The sequence below is a fragment of the Bos javanicus genome, chromosome 1 (genome assembly GCF_032452875.1).
Source record: "Bos javanicus breed banteng chromosome 1, ARS-OSU_banteng_1.0, whole genome shotgun sequence".
NCBI classification, from domain to species: Eukaryota; Metazoa; Chordata; class Mammalia; order Artiodactyla; family Bovidae; genus Bos; species Bos javanicus.
In genome coordinates, this window is record NC_083868.1 from 11,012,695 (window position 1) to 11,032,179 (window position 19,485).

General features: G+C 42.6%; 2 protein-coding genes across 11 annotated transcripts in view; one reads left to right on the forward strand and one right to left on the reverse strand.

Annotated features, from left to right (window-relative positions):
- The window catches only part of GABPA (GA binding protein transcription factor subunit alpha), a 38,281-nt gene extending 27,308 nt beyond the window's left edge, over positions 1 to 10,973 (reverse strand). The window contains exons 1-3 of one of the 7 annotated variants that reach the window (XM_061424875.1): positions 9,808 to 9,897; positions 7,003 to 7,148; positions 2,800 to 2,902 (exon numbers count right to left, since the gene is read on the reverse strand). In XM_061424875.1, the coding sequence (XP_061280859.1) occupies positions 2,800 to 2,876 (77 nt within the window). In that variant the 5' untranslated portion in view covers positions 2,877 to 2,902; positions 7,003 to 7,148; positions 9,808 to 9,897. Of the gene's footprint in view, positions 1 to 2,799; positions 2,903 to 3,707; positions 4,031 to 7,002; positions 7,149 to 8,739; positions 8,816 to 9,807; positions 9,898 to 10,345; positions 10,434 to 10,873 lie in introns of those variants that run through there. The other 6 variants (XM_061424981.1, XM_061424902.1, XM_061424794.1 and 3 more) reach the window with 6 other exon arrangements.
- On the forward strand, positions 9,963 to 18,229 carry ATP5PF (ATP synthase peripheral stalk subunit F6). Of its 4 annotated transcripts, XM_061425264.1 has the most exons (5): positions 10,351 to 10,437; positions 10,916 to 10,955; positions 14,440 to 14,610; positions 17,320 to 17,444; positions 18,049 to 18,229. In XM_061425264.1, the coding sequence occupies exons 3-5, from the start codon at positions 14,447 to 14,449 to the stop codon at positions 18,084 to 18,086; spliced, it is 327 nt and encodes a 108-aa protein (XP_061281248.1). In that variant the 5' UTR covers positions 10,351 to 10,437; positions 10,916 to 10,955; positions 14,440 to 14,446; the 3' UTR covers positions 18,087 to 18,229. The 4 variants fall into 4 exon arrangements, with proteins under 4 accessions (XP_061281324.1, XP_061281248.1, XP_061281406.1 ...); XM_061425422.1 differs by lacking the exons at positions 10,351 to 10,437; positions 10,916 to 10,955 and adding an exon at positions 11,001 to 11,088; XM_061425497.1 differs by lacking the exons at positions 10,351 to 10,437; positions 10,916 to 10,955 and adding an exon at positions 11,009 to 11,077.
- The last annotated feature ends 1,256 nt before the right edge of the window (positions 18,230 to 19,485 follow it).

Genomic DNA, 19,485 nt, shown 5'->3' on the forward strand with positions numbered 1-19,485 from the left:
AACATTATTATTACTATTTGTTAAGGTAAATTTGTTAAGGGTCTTTTGGCTATGTAAATATTTTCACAAACTCTTCAGCTATAGCAGAGTGGGCTATATATATATATTTTTTGGTAACAATAATCTTTACAAGAGTCAGATGTCACTTTAACACAGATTTTTAAGGACCCATTTTACATAGGATCAACATTTAAAACATTTTTTAACATTCTGTTGCCATCATTTAAACCTTGGGAGATTCATATAAAAAAATCTGATTACCAATTTCCCTTGAGAAAATGTGGATGATCTCACATCACTGGATCAACATTCCTGCATAGCACTCTGCTACAGCTAGAAACTCTAACTGCTCGTTTCACATAGCTACTCCCCAAGTCAACAGTAACTACAATCACAGTAACTACCAACCTCTTACAGGAGACATCAACAAAGGTCTTCTCTACGAAGTCAAACAGTAAAAACTTTACACTCTGTGGATCATTTATACATACATGTGTGTACAAAAACATAAATATACTCATGTCAGGCTTCAAGACAGCTCAAATGACCCTCACCTTCTAATATTTAGAGCTTTTTACAGTTCCCTCCCAAACTGTCCCAAGGCTGGACTGTGTGACCAAAGGACTACGGCAGAGTGATACAAGTACTGCTTCTTAGATTAACTTATTTAAAAAGACACTGGTGAATGCTCCCTCGGACCATTTGCTTCAGGGAAAGCCAGCCACATGTGGCGAGCAGCCCTACACAGAAGCCCATATGCTGAGGAAGTGAATGGCCCTGTCACCGGTCTTATGAGTGATTTTAGAAACAGATATGCTACCGTCAGCCAACACTTCAGATGACTGTAGCCCAGACAGACAGCTTAACTGCAAGCTCTTGAGAGTCTCTGAGCCAGAACCAAGCAGCTAACTGACTGGATGAGGGGCTTCTGACTCTGAGAAACTCTGTGCAAGAATAACTGTTGGGTGTTTTAAGCTGTGAAGTTCTGGAGTAACGTGTTACATAAATGAGTGTATGTATGTATGTATATACAGCCTATTGTTTCTTCTGCTGGAGAAAATAGCATAATCAAACATGCTGAAAAGCTCCATTCAAAACTTAATGTCTCCTGTGCAGTCACATCAAGGTATTTTAGACCTTTTTGGCCAGGAAAATGTTTCCATGCCAGGGCATGATGGGCGAGGACAGGGTGGGGGGTTACTAAAACGAGGTTTGTATTTTAAGCCAGAGCAAGACGTCTTGCCTGAGCAGATGAAGTGGCCTGAGTAACCATGGCTTCATGAGTAATCATGGCCACAGGGCAGAAGAGCTGCTAATTAACTGGCACAAAAATCTCAATTATGCAAGACAGAAAAGTTGCAAAAGATCTATTGCACAAGATTGTGCCTACAGCTGACAATACTGTATGGTACACTTAAAAATTTACTGAGGGCAGATACTGTGTTAAATGTTCTTACCACAATAAAATAGTAATTTTTAAACAATTTAGGTCTTTCATCTCAGTTGCACGCTCAACTTTAAGCAAGCTACTCAACCTTAGTAATCTGTCTATTCCCACTGGAGTTCTACTGAAGCTCTGCAGCACTCTTCAGCCCCTTTTACTTTTACTACATTATCTCAGCTCTTGCTTTCCAGAGTAAACTAGGACCATTAGTGATTACCTTCCTTGTCCTTGACTCCCAAATCCCTCTTTTCAGTCATATTCTCTCCTTGGATCCTGAACTCATTACCACTGCTCACCTTCCTTAATGGAGTAAGCAGTATTCTATTACTATTCCAAAAACTAACACCTTTCACTTCTCTATATGCTTAGTACTATGATGGCTCACGACCAACCTAGACAGCATATTAAAAAGCAGAGACATTACTTTGCCGACAAAGGTTCGTCTAGTCAAAGCTATGGTTTTTCCAGTAGTCGTGTATGGATGTGAGAGCTGGACTATAAAGAAAGCTGAGCACCGAAGAACTGATGCTTTTGAACTGTGGCATTGGAGGAGACTCTTGAGAGTCTTTCAGTCCAAGGACTGCGAGGAGATCAAACCAGTCAATCCTAAAGGAAATCAGTACCGAATATTCACTGGAAGGACGGATGCTGAAGCTGAAGCTCCAATACTCTGGCCAACTGATGCAAGGACCTGACTCACTGGACAAGACCCTGATGCTGGGAAAGATTGAGGGCAGGAGGAGAAGGGGACGACAGAGGACGAGATGGTTGGATAGCATCACTGACTCGATGGACATGAGTTTCAGCAAGCTCTGGGAGTTGGTGATGGACAGGGAGGCCTGGCTTGCTGCAGTCCATAGGGTCGCAAAGAGTCAGACAGGATTAAGCAACTGAATTGCCTGCCTGCCTGCCTGATGATGGCTCATACAGCTGTGTGTTTCTTCAAATATAAGGTAGTCTCTACCAGGGCAGATTAGAGTCTCATTTATTGATGTACTCCTGATAATTACTATTTGTTGAACTAGTTCAGGCTGTGAATTAAACTCTTGCTGAAATAAAAGAAATCAGCACTGACAAAAGGAAAAAGAATCCAACAGTGTCTGAAGGGTAGAAACCACCACAATCAATTGCTTGACCATTATTACCTATGCTTACTACCATCTTTAGTTTAAAACTATCTTTTCCTTCCAGCTACAAAGCCATTAAGTCAGAGGAAAAAGGCAATACATTATCCCTCAAAATGTTGGGGTCAGTTGGGAAGATTAAAAAAAAAAGGTCCTCAAAGAACTTGGCTATTCTTATTTTAATTAGGCATGTTGATAATATAAAAAATAGTAAATTAAAAAAATACCAACCTTTCTTCTGTGCACTCTGCTTTCTCTGTTCCATCAATCTCGATTTCTATCAGCTCCTCTGCTTCTCTTTTCGTCATGGCTGAAGTATTTCAAAAGTTCAGCCCTACAAGAGTTAAATTTTAAGACATTCTGAAACGCATAAGCAGACACGTTACACAAGAAGTAAAGACCCAATTCAAATAAAACCCGAGGGTAAGCAGAAGAGGAGGAAGCAATCTTCACATATAAAAGACAATCCACAAGCAATATTTATAAACCAGTTTTTGTTTAAATGGTGTTTACCAGTCTGACATGACATCAATATCATTCCCTTGGATTTACTGGGATGTTTTTGACCCTAGTCTCAGTCAACAAATTAATTAAGATTACTTCAAAATCAAGTGAAAGGCATGTCGACGGTTATTACAGCAGTTCGGTCTTAATAACAGATTTAAACCTGCACCTTAAAAATCAACATGGGAATTCCCAGTGGTTAGGACTCTGCACTTCCACTGCAGTGGGCCTGAGTTTGATCCCTGGTGAGGGAACTAAGATAATCACATGCCACACAGCATGGTGGGGGTGAGGGGGATCAACATGGAGTTGAAAAATTTACAACTGTCCAGCTAAAAAGCTGTACTTTATTAGCAGAGTTTACTGTAAACCACTATTGACAGAGTAAGCTAAATTAAAAATTAGCTAATTAAAAATTAACCCAAGCTATGATTTATGTTACAAATTACATACTTTATACATGCCAGTACAATATTCTCAAATGGCAAAATAAAGTAACAAAATCACAGATATGTGAATTATTGCCCTGATTACACACTAGAATTATTTATGATTATTTTTCAGATGTGGTTTTATACCTTTTAATCAAACTATTACATCAGTTTTTAATTCTCACATGTAAAAATTTTACTTACATTAAACTTCCATTGATTTTTGTACCATTGATACATTATGTGCCATTCTGTACCATTTGCACTACCAATACTAAAACGTTATAATTTTATAAAATGCTAAGTAATGTATAAAATAGCTGCATATGTTGGCATTCCTTTATGGCCATTTCCAAGGTGTTAATGCTGTAAGTTGCAGGTTGTTACTACTTCACTTTGCATGCATGCTCAGTCGGTCAGTTGTGTCTGACTATTAGAGACCCCACGGACTGTAGCCTGCCAGACTCCTCTGTCCATGGTATTCCCCAGGCAGGAATATTGGGGTGGGTTGCCATTTCTTCCTCCAGGGGATCTTCTGACCCAGGGACTGAACTCACATCTCTTGTATCTCCTGCACTGGCAGACAAGATTCTTTACCACTGCGCTTCTTGGGACGTTTACTAATCAGCTGACCTTATAATAGAGATCATCCTCGATTATCCAGGTGAGTCCAGTGAAATCACAAGAATCATTAGAGAGGAAGAATCTAAAGAGATCCAGAGAGATTCAAAGTGAGGACGACTGACAGGCTGTGATTGGCTTTGAAGATGAAAAAAAAAGAGCCACAATCCAAGGAAGACAAGCAGTCTCTAAAATTTGGAAAAAGAAAGGAGACAGACCTTCCCCCAGAGCCTCCAGAAGAAATACAACTCTGCCAACACCTGATTTTAGCCAAGAATGACCCATTTCAGACTTCTGACTTCAGGAACGTATGACAGTAAGTTGGTGTTTTCAAGCCACTAAGTTTGTAGTAATTTGTTACTGTAGTTCTAGGAAACTAGTAAGTCTTCTTTCCCACTTTAGAGAGGGTTGTAACTCTCCTCAGGTCCAAAAATCTCCAACTATTGGGGAGCTGGTTTTCTGATAACTTAGTCTCTAAATTCTGGCATCTGAATCTAGACTTTCCGGTATAAAAATGATCTGATTTCTCCCTCACTATAAAGGCTCCTCTCACAGCTCCTCCATAACAAGAAAGAAGAATAATAAGAGGATGGGGCTCCCCACTGGAACAGATACACATCATGCACATCCAGCAGAATGCCTAGGCCCCAGCAGGTTTTGTTTGGGATGACAGAAGAATGAAGGGCTTTTGTTCTTCTTTCTTGCTGACCACAGCCTAGTCAGTCTTTCCTTTCTTCATAAAGCCTATTTCTTAATTGATACTATGTGTTAAAACTGGAATTCAACATGAGCACTAAAGCAAAACACCGGTGGCAGTAACCCAGTAGGGACCTTATAGAACAGCATAAGCTCACCTGGGAAGGCGTATTTGTTGACAGATGTATACACAGAACTTTGAACAGTGCCGCTCCTTTTGTAGGCACTGTATTAAAGTGTGTTTAATAAGTGAATGTTATAAAAACCCAAGGGGCTTCCCTGGTGGCTCAGCTGGTAAAGAATCTGCCTGCAATGCAGGAGACTTGGGTTCGATCTCTGGGTTGGGAACATCCCCTGGAGAAGGGAAGAGCTTACCCACTCCAGTATTCTGGCCTGGAGAATTCCATAGACTGCAAAGACAGCCCATGGGGTTGCAAAGAGTTGGACACAACTGAGCAACTTTCATCTATGAGCAGATCCTTGGGGCTCCTGTATTTCAAACAGTTGCCATTTTTGGACTTCCCTATATCTCAGTTGGTAAAGAATCCACCTGCAATGGAGGAGACTCGGTTCGATTCCTGCGTTAGGAAGATCTGCTGGAGAAGGGATAGGCTACCCACTCCAGTATTCTTGGGCTTCCCTTGTGGCTCAGCTGGTAAAGAATCTGCCTGCAATGTGGGAGACCTGGGTTCAATCCCTGGGTAGGGAAGATCCAGGGATCCAAATTGCTAACATCCAGTGGATCAGAGAAAAAGCAAGCGAATTCCAGAAAAACACCTACTTCTGCTTTATTATGTCAAAGCCTTTGACTGTGTAGATCACAACAAACTGTGGAAAATTCTGAAAGAGATCGGAATACCAGACCACCTTACCTGCCCCCTGAGAAATCTGTATGTAAGTCAAAAAGCAAGTTACAACTGGACATGGAACAATAGACTGGTTCCAAATTGGGAAAGGGGTACATCAAGGCTATATATTGTCACCCTGCCTATTTAACTTATATGCAGAGTACATCATGCAAAATGCTGGGCTGGGTGAAGCACAAGCTGGAATCAAGACTGCCAGGAGAAATATCAATAACCTCAAATACACAGATAATACCACTCTTATGGCAGAAAGTGAAGAGGAACTAAAGAGCCTCTTGAAAAAGCTGGCTTAAAACTCAATTCAAAAAACAAAGACTGGCATCCGATCCCATCATTTCACGGCAAACAGATGGGGAAACGATGGAAACAGTGACAAACTTTATTTTCTTGGGCTCCAAAATCACTGCACATGGTGACTGCAGTCATAAAATTAAAAGATGCTTGCTCCTTGGAAGAAAAGCTATGACCAACCTAGACAGCAAAGACATTACTTTTATGACAAAGGTCCGTCTAGTCAAAGCTATGGTTTTTCCAGTAGTCATGTGAGTGTTGGACTATAAAGAAAGCTGAGTGCCAAAGAATTGATGCTTTTGAACTGTGGTGTTGGAGAAGACTCTTGAGAATCCCTTGGACTGCAAGGCAATCAAACCAGTCAGTCCTAAAGGAAATCAGTCCTGAATATTCATTGGAAGGACAGATGCTGAAGCTGAAGCTCCAATGCTTTGAACACCTGATGCAAAGAGCTGACTCACTGGAAAAGACCCTGATGCTGGGAAAGACTGAAGGCAAGAAGAGAGGGAACAACAGAGGAAAAGATGGTTGGATGCCATCACCGACTCAACAGACATGAGTTTGAGTAAACTTCAGGAGTTGGTGATGGACAGGGAGGCCTAGTGTGCTGCAGTCCATGAGGTCGCAGCGAGTCGGACACAAATGAGTGACTGAACAGACTGATGAGAACCATTTCACACCGTATAATTGACTCCAGAAATCTAGACGACTTAAATGTGAAAGGTAAAGCTATAAAACTAACAGAAGAAAGTGGTGGAATTTTGTGGATAAAAAAGGATTCATTTCTTGAAAAAGCATTCATTTCTTAAAATTCCAAAAACATATATCATAAGGAAAAAAACCTGATAATTTCATTACATAAAAGTTAAGATTTACGTTCGACAGACAGGATATAGTGTAGAAAAAGACATTTCCAAAATCCATATATGATAAGGAAATAGTTACTGGAATACACAGTGAACAAGTTGATAATAATCCCCCCAAGTCAGGACAAAGTAGAAAAGTAGGTAAAGAAGGAAACTCACCTAAAGAGAAACCAAAATGGCTAAGGACACGAGGAGATGCTCACGTTCAAGCTATTCACCTTATTCTGTGTGTGTGTGGCAAAGATCAGAATGCTGAATACTGAAAAGAGCAGCAGGGACCTTGGAGCACAGGGATCCTGCCTCTGCTGATGGAAGACAGACAGGACTGACTACTCTGGAGAAACAGCTAGCAGCACTTGCTCAAATAAAGGGATTATACCTATGACCCAGCAATCTTGCCCTTAGATAAGCATTCCAGAGACATTCTCACAGTGACTGATAATAGTATGTTAAGGGTAGCTTTGCTGGAGACAGCTGAAAGCAGGAGCCAATACACGAACCTGTGATGAGAGTACTGCAGATGCAAGAAAATGTGAAACACACTATGGAACCTTAGTAACAGTCAGAAACAAAGAGATAATGAACACACAAAGGATAAAAACCATACAAAAAAAAGTGAGAAATGGACTAAGGCTTATATTATAGCAGGACAGCATTTAAAAGGGTCATTTGTTTTATTTTTCAGGGTCCACGCGCAAGTCCACTCCCATTTCCATAATCAACTTTTAAAACGAGTGAATTTTCTAGGGACTTCAGAAAAATAGAAAAGAAATTTAGGAATTTCCCTGGTGGTCCAGTGATTACAGTTCCATGCTTCCAATGTAGGGGGCATGGTTTCCATCCCTAGTCAGGGAACTGATATCCCACAGGTCATGCAGCATGACCAACAAAATTCAAATAAACAATTAAAACAACAACAAAAAAGAAAGCACCGTAAGCAGATAGGTTAGGAGGTCCCCAGAAAAGAAGAATCAGGCATGGCTTTTGACAAACAGAAGCCATTTTTGTCCTAAGCCATTTTGAGATCTAAGCCTAACCACAATGCTTACCCTTGAATACAGCTCAGTAATAATGTTCTTAAGGAATAACAATAGCAAAGATAGTAAATCAGTATAAAAACTCCAGGTTCTGTTTCCATGGTAAAGATTAGCCTGAAGCCCTTTCTTGAGCTGCTCTGCAGAATTTAAACCCTCCTCTAGTGGCAACCACTAGATCAGCTATAACCCAAAGGATGATAATATTGATCTTTTCTGACCTTTGTGACTTCAATCAACTAAAGCTTGGTTGCTGTCAACCTCTGCCCCAATCCTATCTTGAACTCTCCTCTTCAAGCTCCTTCATAAATATGCATGTACCCTTAGCTTAAGACTTTTCCCAATTTTGCTGCTTTGGGAAAGATCCCACAGTGTTCTTCTTGCTCTAAGTAATAAATCTCTTCTCCTGCTCTTTGGCTTGATTGTGTCTTTTGTCTTACACCCACCAAAAGATGAATCCAGTTTTCTGTACCTACCAGAGAAATGGCCCTAAGGGCTTTGATCAACAAGGATACTTGGCACACCTCTTGACAGAAGCACTAAGACAGAGAGTTGTTAAAAGAAATTTATACTGTGATCTTTCAAAAAAGTTAGAGATCAGTCTCCAAAAGGTGCCAAAGGTGGGGGGGGGGGGTGTTGGGGTATGAATCCAATACACTTTTGGAAAACACTGTGTTACTTAAGTCTCTGAATTGATCTTCTTTCTCAATTCTCTAAATTAAGCCTAAAGAAGCAATGGAGACATTTGGCAAGCTGTCCAAATCTTTGCTGTCATTGCTCGAGTGGGTCTTAGCTCTTCTCCTGGAGCCAACTGCCCAGGATTCTACGTCAAAACTTAAGAAAATGGAGAAGACAGCATTACCTGGAGACTTTCCACACAGGAAAATGTCCCTTGACACTGGTTTTTCCTGGATTAAACCTAACCTGCTTTCAGAACACTTCACAAAACGAATACAAATTTATATTTAACTAAAAATTCCAGGAAAGGCTAGTATTCTTTAAAATAGTTATATTTACCACTATCTTTTAAAGCTACAGATAAACTTGAGGATTATTCTCCATTGGAGCACGTTATTAGTTTAGAGTTTAGAATAATTTTTCATAGTGAAGGACAATAAGTAAATGAAGGATAAATAAATACAAGTGTAATCTGGGAGTTTTTCTCAAGTTAAAAAATACTATTAAATAGTCTGAGAAAAAAGACATTTTGGTTTTTAAAGATAAAAGTCAATAGCTAAGAAAAAGTAAACACAGACATCTGTGTGTACACATGCAGAGAGAAAGCAAGTGTGGACAAAGTGTGGCAAACTTGGCGTCTCTGGGGGGTGAAGGTGTACCTTGTACAATTTCAGTGCATAATTTTTTGAATTTTCCTTTAGACTTGAAGTTTTATAAATAAAAGCTGGAGGGAGGTAAGTCAACAGTTTTAATTGTTCAGCCTCCACCTGCTGCTCCTCCATTAAACACCTAGCTCATTATTTAGATTCTTATTTTAAGATGATACAAGCCTCATGTCACTGCTCCTGTAGACACAATCCAGGTAAAACTGACATAAGTCCATCTAGCGTCAGAATTTGTCTCAAAATAATTAAGGCTGGAAAGCTTGGATCAAATCCCAAGAGAGAGATAACTCATTGTTCCCTCCACTTTCGAACTAGTTGACCCAGTTTCTTTTGACATTAAGACAATACCTAAGAACGTTATCCCTGCCCAGTTCTTTGCTTACGTGGACCCTTCTAAACCTTTGCTGCCTCCAAGACTCAGAACTACCGCGAGTCTTTCTAAATCACTAATCTCTTGCAGTGCAACATTAGGCGTGGTCCTCCCTGCCGTTAACCTAATCAAACTGGGATTCCTAAACACAAAGACGTTGTTGGCTTATCTTCCAGCCTGCAAAAATACACTTAAAAAGCTGACAAGCCACATTAACCCATCGTTTTCTCGTCTCACTTCCTCGTTTTTAAAAGAAACCCAATGGACTCCACAGACATTAAACAGATGGCTTTAACGCAACTGTAAGACAATTCTAGAAAGACCACTGGACCCGAAGGGAGAGCGCATCGCTGAGTTGGCAAGAAGATCGATATGGCATCGTGCTGTGAGATCCCAGGGGCGTCGGGATCAGGTCCCGACCGCGGCGGCTGCGAAGCACGGCGGACAGCCGAGCAGGGGCACAGGGAGGGGAGGGGGCGGCGAGAGGTGACAGGAACTACCCGGGCCCCGGGGGCGCGCGGCCTCGCGGAGCCCCGCGCCGCGCGCCCCCCGCCCCTCCCCGCACAGCCTCCCCCGCCCCTCCCCACCCGGCTCCCTCAAGTCTCCACGAACGGAAATGGGAGTCACAGCGCCGGGGACCAGCGGAAACAAAACACAGAGGCGGCCGCGGGGGGGCCGCGGTGGGGGAGAAGGCCCCGGAACGAAGCCGGCCCGCGCGGGCCCGCGCTCTCTTCCTCCCCCGCGGCCGCACTCACCCGCTCCGGATTCGGCCCCGTCGCCCCCGCCCGCACTCCAGAGCCGGCTGAGAAGCGCAGCGGCGCGGGCTCCACGTGCAGCGTCTCTCCCGGTAAGACCCGCAGCTCCCGCGACTCGAAGTGGGAGGCCCCTGGGCCCTTCCCGCGAAAACGGCGCAGAGAAACTACAACAACCCCCCCTCCACCTCCCAGGCACCCCCGGGTCCGGGACTACAACTCCCAGCAGGTTGCGCGAAACGGACGCCTAAGGCAACGGAGGCTCACGAGGCACAAGGGAGCAGCAACGCCCCAGTTCGCTTTGTTTTACACTGTCACTTTGCACAATCGTATATCTCAACAACCCCCCCTCTCCCCTGTCAATCAAGGAATAGGACGCTGACTCGGGGCCCGGGGGACTGAACTAGGAGACAGGCCAGTCCAAGGGCGCATGCGTAAACCACACGATTTCCGAGAGGGAAAAAGAGAGCGGGTCAAGTTGGGCGAAGGAAAGATGGCGGAGGCGTCACTAGAGGACCCGGAAGCACTTACCCTCCACTTCCTCCTCCTGTTTGGCTTCTGTCTCACCTACAGCCGTCCGGTCGCAGAGTGTCTCCGAGACGCTTCCTGTCCGGTGAGTGTCGACCGTCTGAAACGGCGGCCCATAATGCATTGCGATGGCGGGTAGGCGGGTGGGGGCGGAGCCAGGGCCGGAAGTAGAACGGGGCGGTGGCGGCGGTGGCTGGCGGTTCGGCAGTGAGTGCAAGGTGACTGGGAGGGTAACTGGACTAACGTGGCCTCTTGGGATTTGGGTTTGGGTTTCTTCACGAGGTCTGGGATGCCCTTTTCCCTCTAGGACTTTGGAAAAGAGAGCAGTCTTATATCCCGGGGCGCCTTAACGGCCTGGCCCGGGGTTATTTTCGACCTCGGCGCCTTTCGGCCTTGAAGTTTGCTGTAGATTCAATAAGTAGCCAGAAAATCCCGCTCTGAGGGCCAGCCTGGCTCACAGGGTGGCGCGGGCTGCAGGGAGGCCGGCGCTTCGTGGACTTGCAGCCCGTCTGGGGCAGCCCAAGGTCATGTCCGCGGGGCCGGTCTGCAGCCAGGCCTGCTCATCCCGGACGCGTGGGAGGTGGTTCTGAACTATTTAGGAATAGAACTTGAGAGAAAAAGACAATGGTCATCTTAAAAGTTTGGACGCCACCTAAAGATGTTGGTAGTGCTGAAATTTGGTTAAGCAGCTTTTGTTTTACATCACGGTTTCCTGGAGGAGAGCACTAACCTTGTACTGGCCAGTCGTCACTGTAAACGGGAGAGCCATGCTCCCTCTCAGCACAGGGCCGCTTCTTCTGCTGTGTTCTTTTCTAGCTGTTGCTTTCCCCAATTTCTTTGCGTATGTCCAATCCCTGTCATAGCTGGCGTGCGTGGCCTCGCATAGTACTTGAATAGAGGGCTTAATCATAGTTGATACTTTATATTACCTATTTGGATTCCCTGGTGGCTCAGACGGTAAAACGTCTGCCCGCAATGCGGGAGACCCGGATTTGATCCCCGGGTCGTGAAGATCTCTGGAAAAGGAAATGGCAACCCACTCCAGTTCTCTTGCCTAGAAAATTCCGTGGATGGAGAAGCCTGGTGGGCTACAGTCCATGAGGTAGTAAAGAGTAGGACACGTCAATACCTATTTGTGTAACGACGTGTATGTTTCGCAATAGATATTCAATCTTTGGGGAAAAAACTGAAACAGAGGAAAAGGAACAAGTTTTGATAGTGAGATGTGTTCATTTTTTAGATAAATTGAGTTCGAGAGCAAGATAAGACTTCTGAAAGGATGAGAGATGATGATGTATAGGTTTGGAATTCAGGAAGAAGACCACGCACAATTAGGTGTGATTTGGGGATCATTAATAAACTGTCTTGCATATTGTCTTACTATCTGTGAAGGAGGCTTAAGAATACTTTGCTCTGTTTCTTAACAGGATTGCTGTAAGGGTACCAGGAGAGAATATGTATGGAAGTACTTGGCAGAATACCTAGGTCTGAACAGATGTTAGGGTGACCCTATTGGAAAGTGTTGTTTGTGTTTATGTTGCCAAAAGGGAAAATATACACTGAGTTGCACAATTTTAAAAATGTACCTGTGTCCTGTCAGATTCTGTTGTGTAACCTGGAATCAGGTACTTACCTCTAAGCCACAGTTTCTGTATGTGTGAAGTGAGAATGATATTAAGTAGCACCTTGGGTGTTAGTCACTCAGTTGTGTCCCCGACTCTTTGTGACTCCATAGACTATAGCCCACAGGCTCCTCTCTCCATGGGATTCTTCAGGCAAGAATACTGGAGGGGGTTGCCATTCCCTTCTCCAGGGGATCTTCCCCACCCAGGGATGGAACCTGGGTCTCCTGCATTGCAGGCAGATTCTTTACACCTGAGCCACCAGGGAAGTAGCACCTTAAGGTCATTCAAATAGTTTTCTTTCATCCTGTAGGTGAAGGATATTTGGTAGATTGTAGGATTTATTTTGATAGTCTTTTTATGTGCGATTTCATGAGCTTCCCGGCACTATTGACGTTTTGAACCAAATATTTCTTTGTTGTGGGGAGGGTGCTATTATTGTTGTTACAGGATTTTGGCAGCCTGCTGGGTTTTACCCACTAGAGGCTAGTAACATTCGCCCTGTCAGGACAACCAAAAATGTCTTCAAACATTGCCAGGTATTTCCTGTGGGACATCCCCGCCGCGATTAGAGAACTGCAGTGCCACTCTTCAGTCTTCTAGCTTAATGCTTTCCAACTCTCACTAGTAAAGGGCCACATTCCCCCTGGCCCTTGTGGATTCTTTGAAGAATCCAGTAAAAGTGAATTACTGGAAAATGTAGTAGATGAAAGACAAAACATGGAGACACAAAATACGAACTCTTAATTGCTTCCTTTGTGGCTCAGCTGGTAAAGACTCCACCTGCAGTGCGGGAGACCTGGGTTTGATCCCTGGGTTTGGAAGATCCTGGAGAAGGGAAAGGTTACCCAGTCCAGTATTCTGGCCTGGGGAATTCCATGGACTGTGTAGTCCATGGGGCCGCAAAGAGTTGGACGTGACTGAGCGACTTTCACTTTCACTATTGAATTCTGCAGGTATGAATTACTCTGTCAGATTGCTGTAAAAGTTTCTAAATGCTTATTCCCAATTTTGATACTATAGTGGAGCACTAACACTGTACTACTGAGAGTCCTCAGACCACACTTGGAGCAGTAGTGTTAAATTTAACAGTTTGGTGTGACGGTGCTTGTTTAAGTCATTTGGGGAGCTGGGGAATCATGTTAGCGTGTTAGGTTCAGAAGTTTGACCAGGCTATATCGAAGTGTGACTCTATCATTCCAACATGGCTTGGTCAGCCCTTTATTAATCTGGGGCAGTTTCTTCTAATTGTTCTATGATCTCCTTATTCTTTTTCTTTTGGAATTCCTGTTTGCATATAATGAGGTTGTACTGCTTGATTTTCCCTCTCTTGTTGATGGACTCCCTTGTGTGTTGTTTTGTTTTTTTGGACTCCCTTACTGTTTTTTCTTGCTGGTTCTTTTGGACTCAGATCTGGTTTTTACAGTATTCATGAATGCCTGGAATCCTGCAGCTGTACCAGGCAGAGCAGTTTCTCTCCCTGTGGGCCTGTGAAATGCAAACTGAGGTTGAGGCAGCTGTCTCCAGGCTTCCTGTTTATATCCCATTTTGCCTTGTGAGGGAGTCAGGGGAACCTGGTAGGCTAATTTTGGAACCGGTATTACTGTCTCTCTGCTGAGGGTGGGCGGTCAAGACTAAAAAGTTCGTGGAGAAGAAACACGCCATCCCTGATTTTGTGCTTTCTTTCTGCATCTGACCTAGTGGAGTGCATGCAGGCCTGAGTGATTCTGAATTCTAGATCCCAGGGCCTTTTACTTGAGCAGCAGAACACTTGCAGTGAGGGGTAGAGAGGGAAAAGGATCTTTGGTCAGGTGACTGTTCTTAGTATTCACTGAGTTCTGTAGCACTTAGTAGAATTGGGTACCCACTGTAACACTTTTACAGGGCTTTTACAATTATGTCAATCTTAATGTATCTTCACATGCTGGTTCTTGTTTCCAATAACAGGATCACCATGATTCTTCAGAGACTCTTCAGGTTGTCCTCTGCTGTTCAGTCTGCAATCTCAGTCTCTTGGAGGAGGAACATTGGTATTACAGCAGTGGCATTTAATAAGGAGCTTGATCCTGTGCAGAAACTCTTCGTGGATAAGATTAGAGAATATAGAACTAAGCGAGAGTAAGTGGGTAGATCACGGACCTTGGTGTTAATGTGCATATTCAAACCTTGGTGTTAATGTGCATATTCAAAGTATGTATGTTTTGAGATGGTAAAGAATTACTTGGCGTTTCAAAGTGTCTAAGACCTTCACTGAGCTGATCCCTGTGGTACAGGTTCATTAGCTGCTCCAAAAGAAAAAGAGGAGGACCTTGATATATTTTTTTTTAAGTCCCAAATTTTATATTATGAATTCCCAGGGAGAATTGCATTAAATCTAGTGCCATTTTAGATATATCCCCATTGTAATGTCATTTATTATAAACTGGAGTCAATTCATACAGGTATACCATACAAGATCCATACAATTCATACAAGATCCATACCAGGATCTTAGAAATCATTTAGGAACCGTATTTGAGAAAATTAAGCCCCTTGGACAATGATTATCCTAAGGTCATAAAACTAATTATGGGGAAAATATACTCAGAATATTCTCTCAATTTAGTGATCTTGGGGCCACTAAATTGATTTGGGGAGAAATGTATAAGCACAGCATTTTTTTCTTTAACATTATTTCCATAGTTAATATATTTCTGGGACTGTCAAAAGACAGAAGACTCTGAAATGGTATAAAGCAAATCCAGGGTAAACCTAATTACAGAACCGCAAAGTTTTGAAGGTGATTAATGACCTTAGCCATCATCAGATTTAACCCCAAAATCTTTGGGAAAGTGATACAGATTAGTTCAGAGTTTTGTTTTATTTAGTTGTCTACCATATGCAGAGCACTGGACTATTGAGAATGGTGGGCTACAAAGAAAGAAGCCACTTGGCATTTCCATAATATTCTTTAAGTCTAAGAGGGTAGAAAGTTTGTAAGCAAGTAAATATAATAGAAGGTAAAATAGATTAAGTGATAAGGTACTGACACATTCAGTGTTTGGGGAACTTCTTGGAAGGAATCCTCTTTTCTAGCTGGTACATTTGAAAGGTGGCATGGAAGAGTAATGTTTCCAAAAGCTTGTGGATCCAAGAACTGGACAATGATCGTCAATCATCAAGTATCCAGTTAGAAGGCTCTGTCTAGAACTGTGCTATATATTTCTGTGGCTGTTATCCACATGTGACTATTCAAATTCTAATTGAGTATAAATAAAAATTCAATTCCTCATTTGCCTTTTAGCCACATTTCTGGTGCTCAATACCAGATATGGCTAGTGGTTACCATGTTAGACAGCACAGACACAGAGTATTCTGTTATCATAGAAAGTTTCTGTTGTACATACTGATATAGAAGAAAACTGAGTCCGTGACAAGAAACATCATTAACAAGTTCTTAAATTAGAGCTGGCTTAGTATTTTTTTGTGGAAATAACAAATAAGATCCTATGCCTTATCATAGGCATAGGTGAAAATACTAGCCTTGATGGAATTTTCACTTATAATTTTTTTATTGTTCATTGTTAAATGGGCAGTAACATTATGACAAAAAAGAATTTGTGCAAATAGTTAATTAGGTCTAATTGGCCCGTTGCTGGTCTGTGAAGTGAAAATCGCTCAGTTGTGTCCCAACTCTTCTACCCTGTGGACTATATAGCCTGCCAGGCTTGTCTGTCCATGGGGATTCTCCAGGCAGGAATACTTTAGTGGGTATCCCTTCTCCAGGGGATCTTCCCAACCCAGGGATCAAACCCAGGTCTCCCACATTGCCGGCAGACTCTACCATCTGAGCTGCCAGGGAAGCCCAGCTGATCCATGATGCTGTGTTTATCTTTACAAAGCACAGCTCTTTAATTTTGTCATTTTATTGCTTAGCAAACAAAATACAGACTCCCAGACTATACATTCTGGGCCTCCTGTGATCTGGGTCCTGCTAGCTTTTCCATCTAGGCTGCTTAGCATTTCCCACATACAGCCAATGCTTTCCCACCTTCTCATCCTTGCTTTTGAGTCTTAGAATGTCTCAAATTACAGTCTGACCCAAATGCATGGTTTGTCACAAATGCCACCTTTTTAAAATGCAATCTGCCTGTTGAGCTTAGCAAAAGTGACCCCTCACCTCCAGTAGCTTTTTGTTAAACTGACTGCCTCTCGGCATAAATGTTTATAAGTGCTACTTTTTCTTTCTTGTAAATGGTAAAACCTCTGAGGATAGGAAGTAATTTGCTTCTTTGATAGGCCGCTGTTACAGACTTAAACCCTTCAGTGGTGTTTGATTTAAAGCACAGTGATAGTAGATAACTGCGTGTTCACGGTGTGCCAGGCACTGGCCCACGAGTGGTACATGTACACAGTCTCTGAATTCCCTCAGCACTGTCAGGTAGGATTTTGGAGTTGTCGGTGTAGAAACTAGAGTTTAGAGAGCTTCATGCCTTGCTCTAGTTCACACAGTAACTAGATTGTAGAACTGACAATAAAACAAACAGTTATTCACCCCAAGCGCATAGACTTAGCCTTTACACCTTATTGCTGCTCAGACGCTGAGAAATTCTGACTTTTCATAACACTGATGCTGACAGACCTTGAATGTTGTTTGAAGTTGCCTCATTTGTGTGAACCCTCATCATATTTAAAATTGTTTGATTTTACATTTACATTCAAATTGAAATACTTGTTACCTTTCAGAAAAGTCTGCTCTTGTCTACGCTCAGAAGATCTGTGAAACTTAATTTTGTTTCTGTAAACTAATGTTTAAAATACACTTTCACTTGGTCATGTACACTACAGGACATCTGGAGGACCTGTTGATGCTGGCCCAGAATATCAGCAAGACCTAGACCGGGAGCTTTTTAAACTTAAGCAAATGTATGGTAAAGCAGACATGAATACGTTCCCTAACTTCACGTTTGAAGGTAAGTCTTTGTAATCACAGGTTCATTGTTGTGGGAGATCATTTTAAGTAGAGAATATTTACATGGGTTGTTTGGAGGATTAAATGACAATTACACGTGAATGTAATTTGAGCAAGCTCCGGGAGTTGGTGCTGGATAGGGAAGCATGGCGTGCTGTGGTCCATGGGGTCGCAAAGAGCTGGGCATGACTGAGCAACTGAACTGAACATGTGAAGGTATTAGGACAGTGGCATGTGTGGCAAGCACTGTGGTAAATGCCACTGGAAGAGATCACATAGCATAGAGGTGAAACGGTGGGGACCTAAAATCAAACGCCTGACAGTATCATTATGGGCTCTGGGATTCTGGATAGTTAACTGGTCCTTGTTTCTAATCTGACATTTGGGTAAGATCATACTGTCGTCTTAGTTGTAGTTAAATGATGTAATATATGTAAATTCATAGAGCCTGGTTCATTTTAAGTCCTAAATAAATCTTAAGTTATATTTACGTGTAGATGTTTCTTTAAAAAATTGGAAGATAGATGAGATAAATATTAAAGTTTTTTAGAAAATATGCTTTATTGCAATATGACTAAGTTTGAACCTTTCTTTCCTCTTTTTAGACCCCAAGTTCGAAGTTGTCGAGAAACCACAATCCTGAAGAAGTAATGTAAAATTGATCTGGTAATTTGTCCTAGATTAGTTGTACAGCTGGCCACAAGTAACAGAATAAACATTTCATAGCTGTCAAATGTTCTTTTAATTCTGATTTCAAATAAATTATTTGGTGATGTTAGGTATACAGCTGAGTGTATTGAATTCTGTTTTTTTTTTTCTTAATCGATTGATTTTACTTTATATTTATTTATTTGCTGTCCAGGATCTTAGTTGTGACATGAGATCTCTTCGTTACAGCATGTGGGATCTAGTTCCCTGCCAGGGACTGAACCCAGGCCCCCTGCACTGGGAGCTTGGAGTCTTAGCCACTGGACCACCAGGGAAGTCCCCAAATTCTTTGTTTTGAGATCCTCCTATTTGGTTATATGAAAACAGAAGGAGACCTTGGATTAACTGAGTACCATTTGCCCCGAACTTGGCAGAGTCTTCTCAGAGTGTTGAGGTGTCCTGTTTATTTTGGAGACTTACTGCTGGAGAGGAGCCACCCTGACTGAACGAAGGAGTGTTCTCAGTGGGGGATGTCACACCTGCTCCCAGAATATGAAGAAACGGTTCAGAAATCATTGATGATAGCTTTTTCAGGGAACTCGGGTGTGACTGTGAATATGTCCAGGGACTGACTTTTATGTTTTAACTTCCATCTCCTGTCTTGAATGTTCTTATTATCCCAATAACTCACCTCTCTCCTCTCCCCTTACAGTGTAATGGTCACTGTATCTATTAAAGGCTATGCAGATAGATCAAGGAATGCTGGGGGCGGAGGAGAGGAGGGTTCTACAAAGGAATTTCCTTGAAAATAGATTAAAGCTGTATGGTGGTGTTTGCCCAGTGGATGGAATATCAAGTAGATGTGCCAGATAAGTGGGAGAGCAGGTGCATCAAAATTTCAGTAAGTAGACAGTTCTATTTTATAGTTTTCTTTTTTTTAAAAAAGGCAACTGTGCCTTTTTAAATCTGACACTCTCTCGTGTCAATAAATACGTCTCTTTAGTAAAACTTTGGAGATTGTTGTAAGTGAAGTCGAAAAAAACAGTCTTACTAGGTTATCTCACTTCGAAAGGAATAGATTTTTACTATGGCATACCGTATTAGCTGAAATCTAAACCTGGTGAAAGTGTAAGTGTTAGTTGCACAGTCATGTCTGACTCTGTGACCCCATGGACTATAGCCAGCCAGGCTCCTCCATCCATGGAATTCTCCAGGTAAGAATACTGGAGTGAGTAGCCATTCTCTTCTCCAGGGGATCTTCCTCATCCAGGGATCAAACGTGGGTCCTCCTGCATTGCAGGTGGGTTCTTCACCATCTAAGCCACCAGGGGAGCCCCAGTGCTCTTAAAAGGACAAATTTGAGTTGAGGAAAGGTATGGGAACCAGAAATGGAC

Excerpts from the sequence above, each read along its gene's own strand:
- ATP5PF (XM_061425340.1), top strand. The coding sequence starts at position 9,963 with ATGGCATCGTGCTGTGAGATCCCAGGGGCGTCGGGATCAGGTCCCGAC. Across the intron at positions 10,438-10,537 it reads CACGTGCAGCGTCTCTCCCG|GCACCCCCGGGTCCGGGACT; the intron begins GTAAGACCCGCA and ends TCCACCTCCCAG.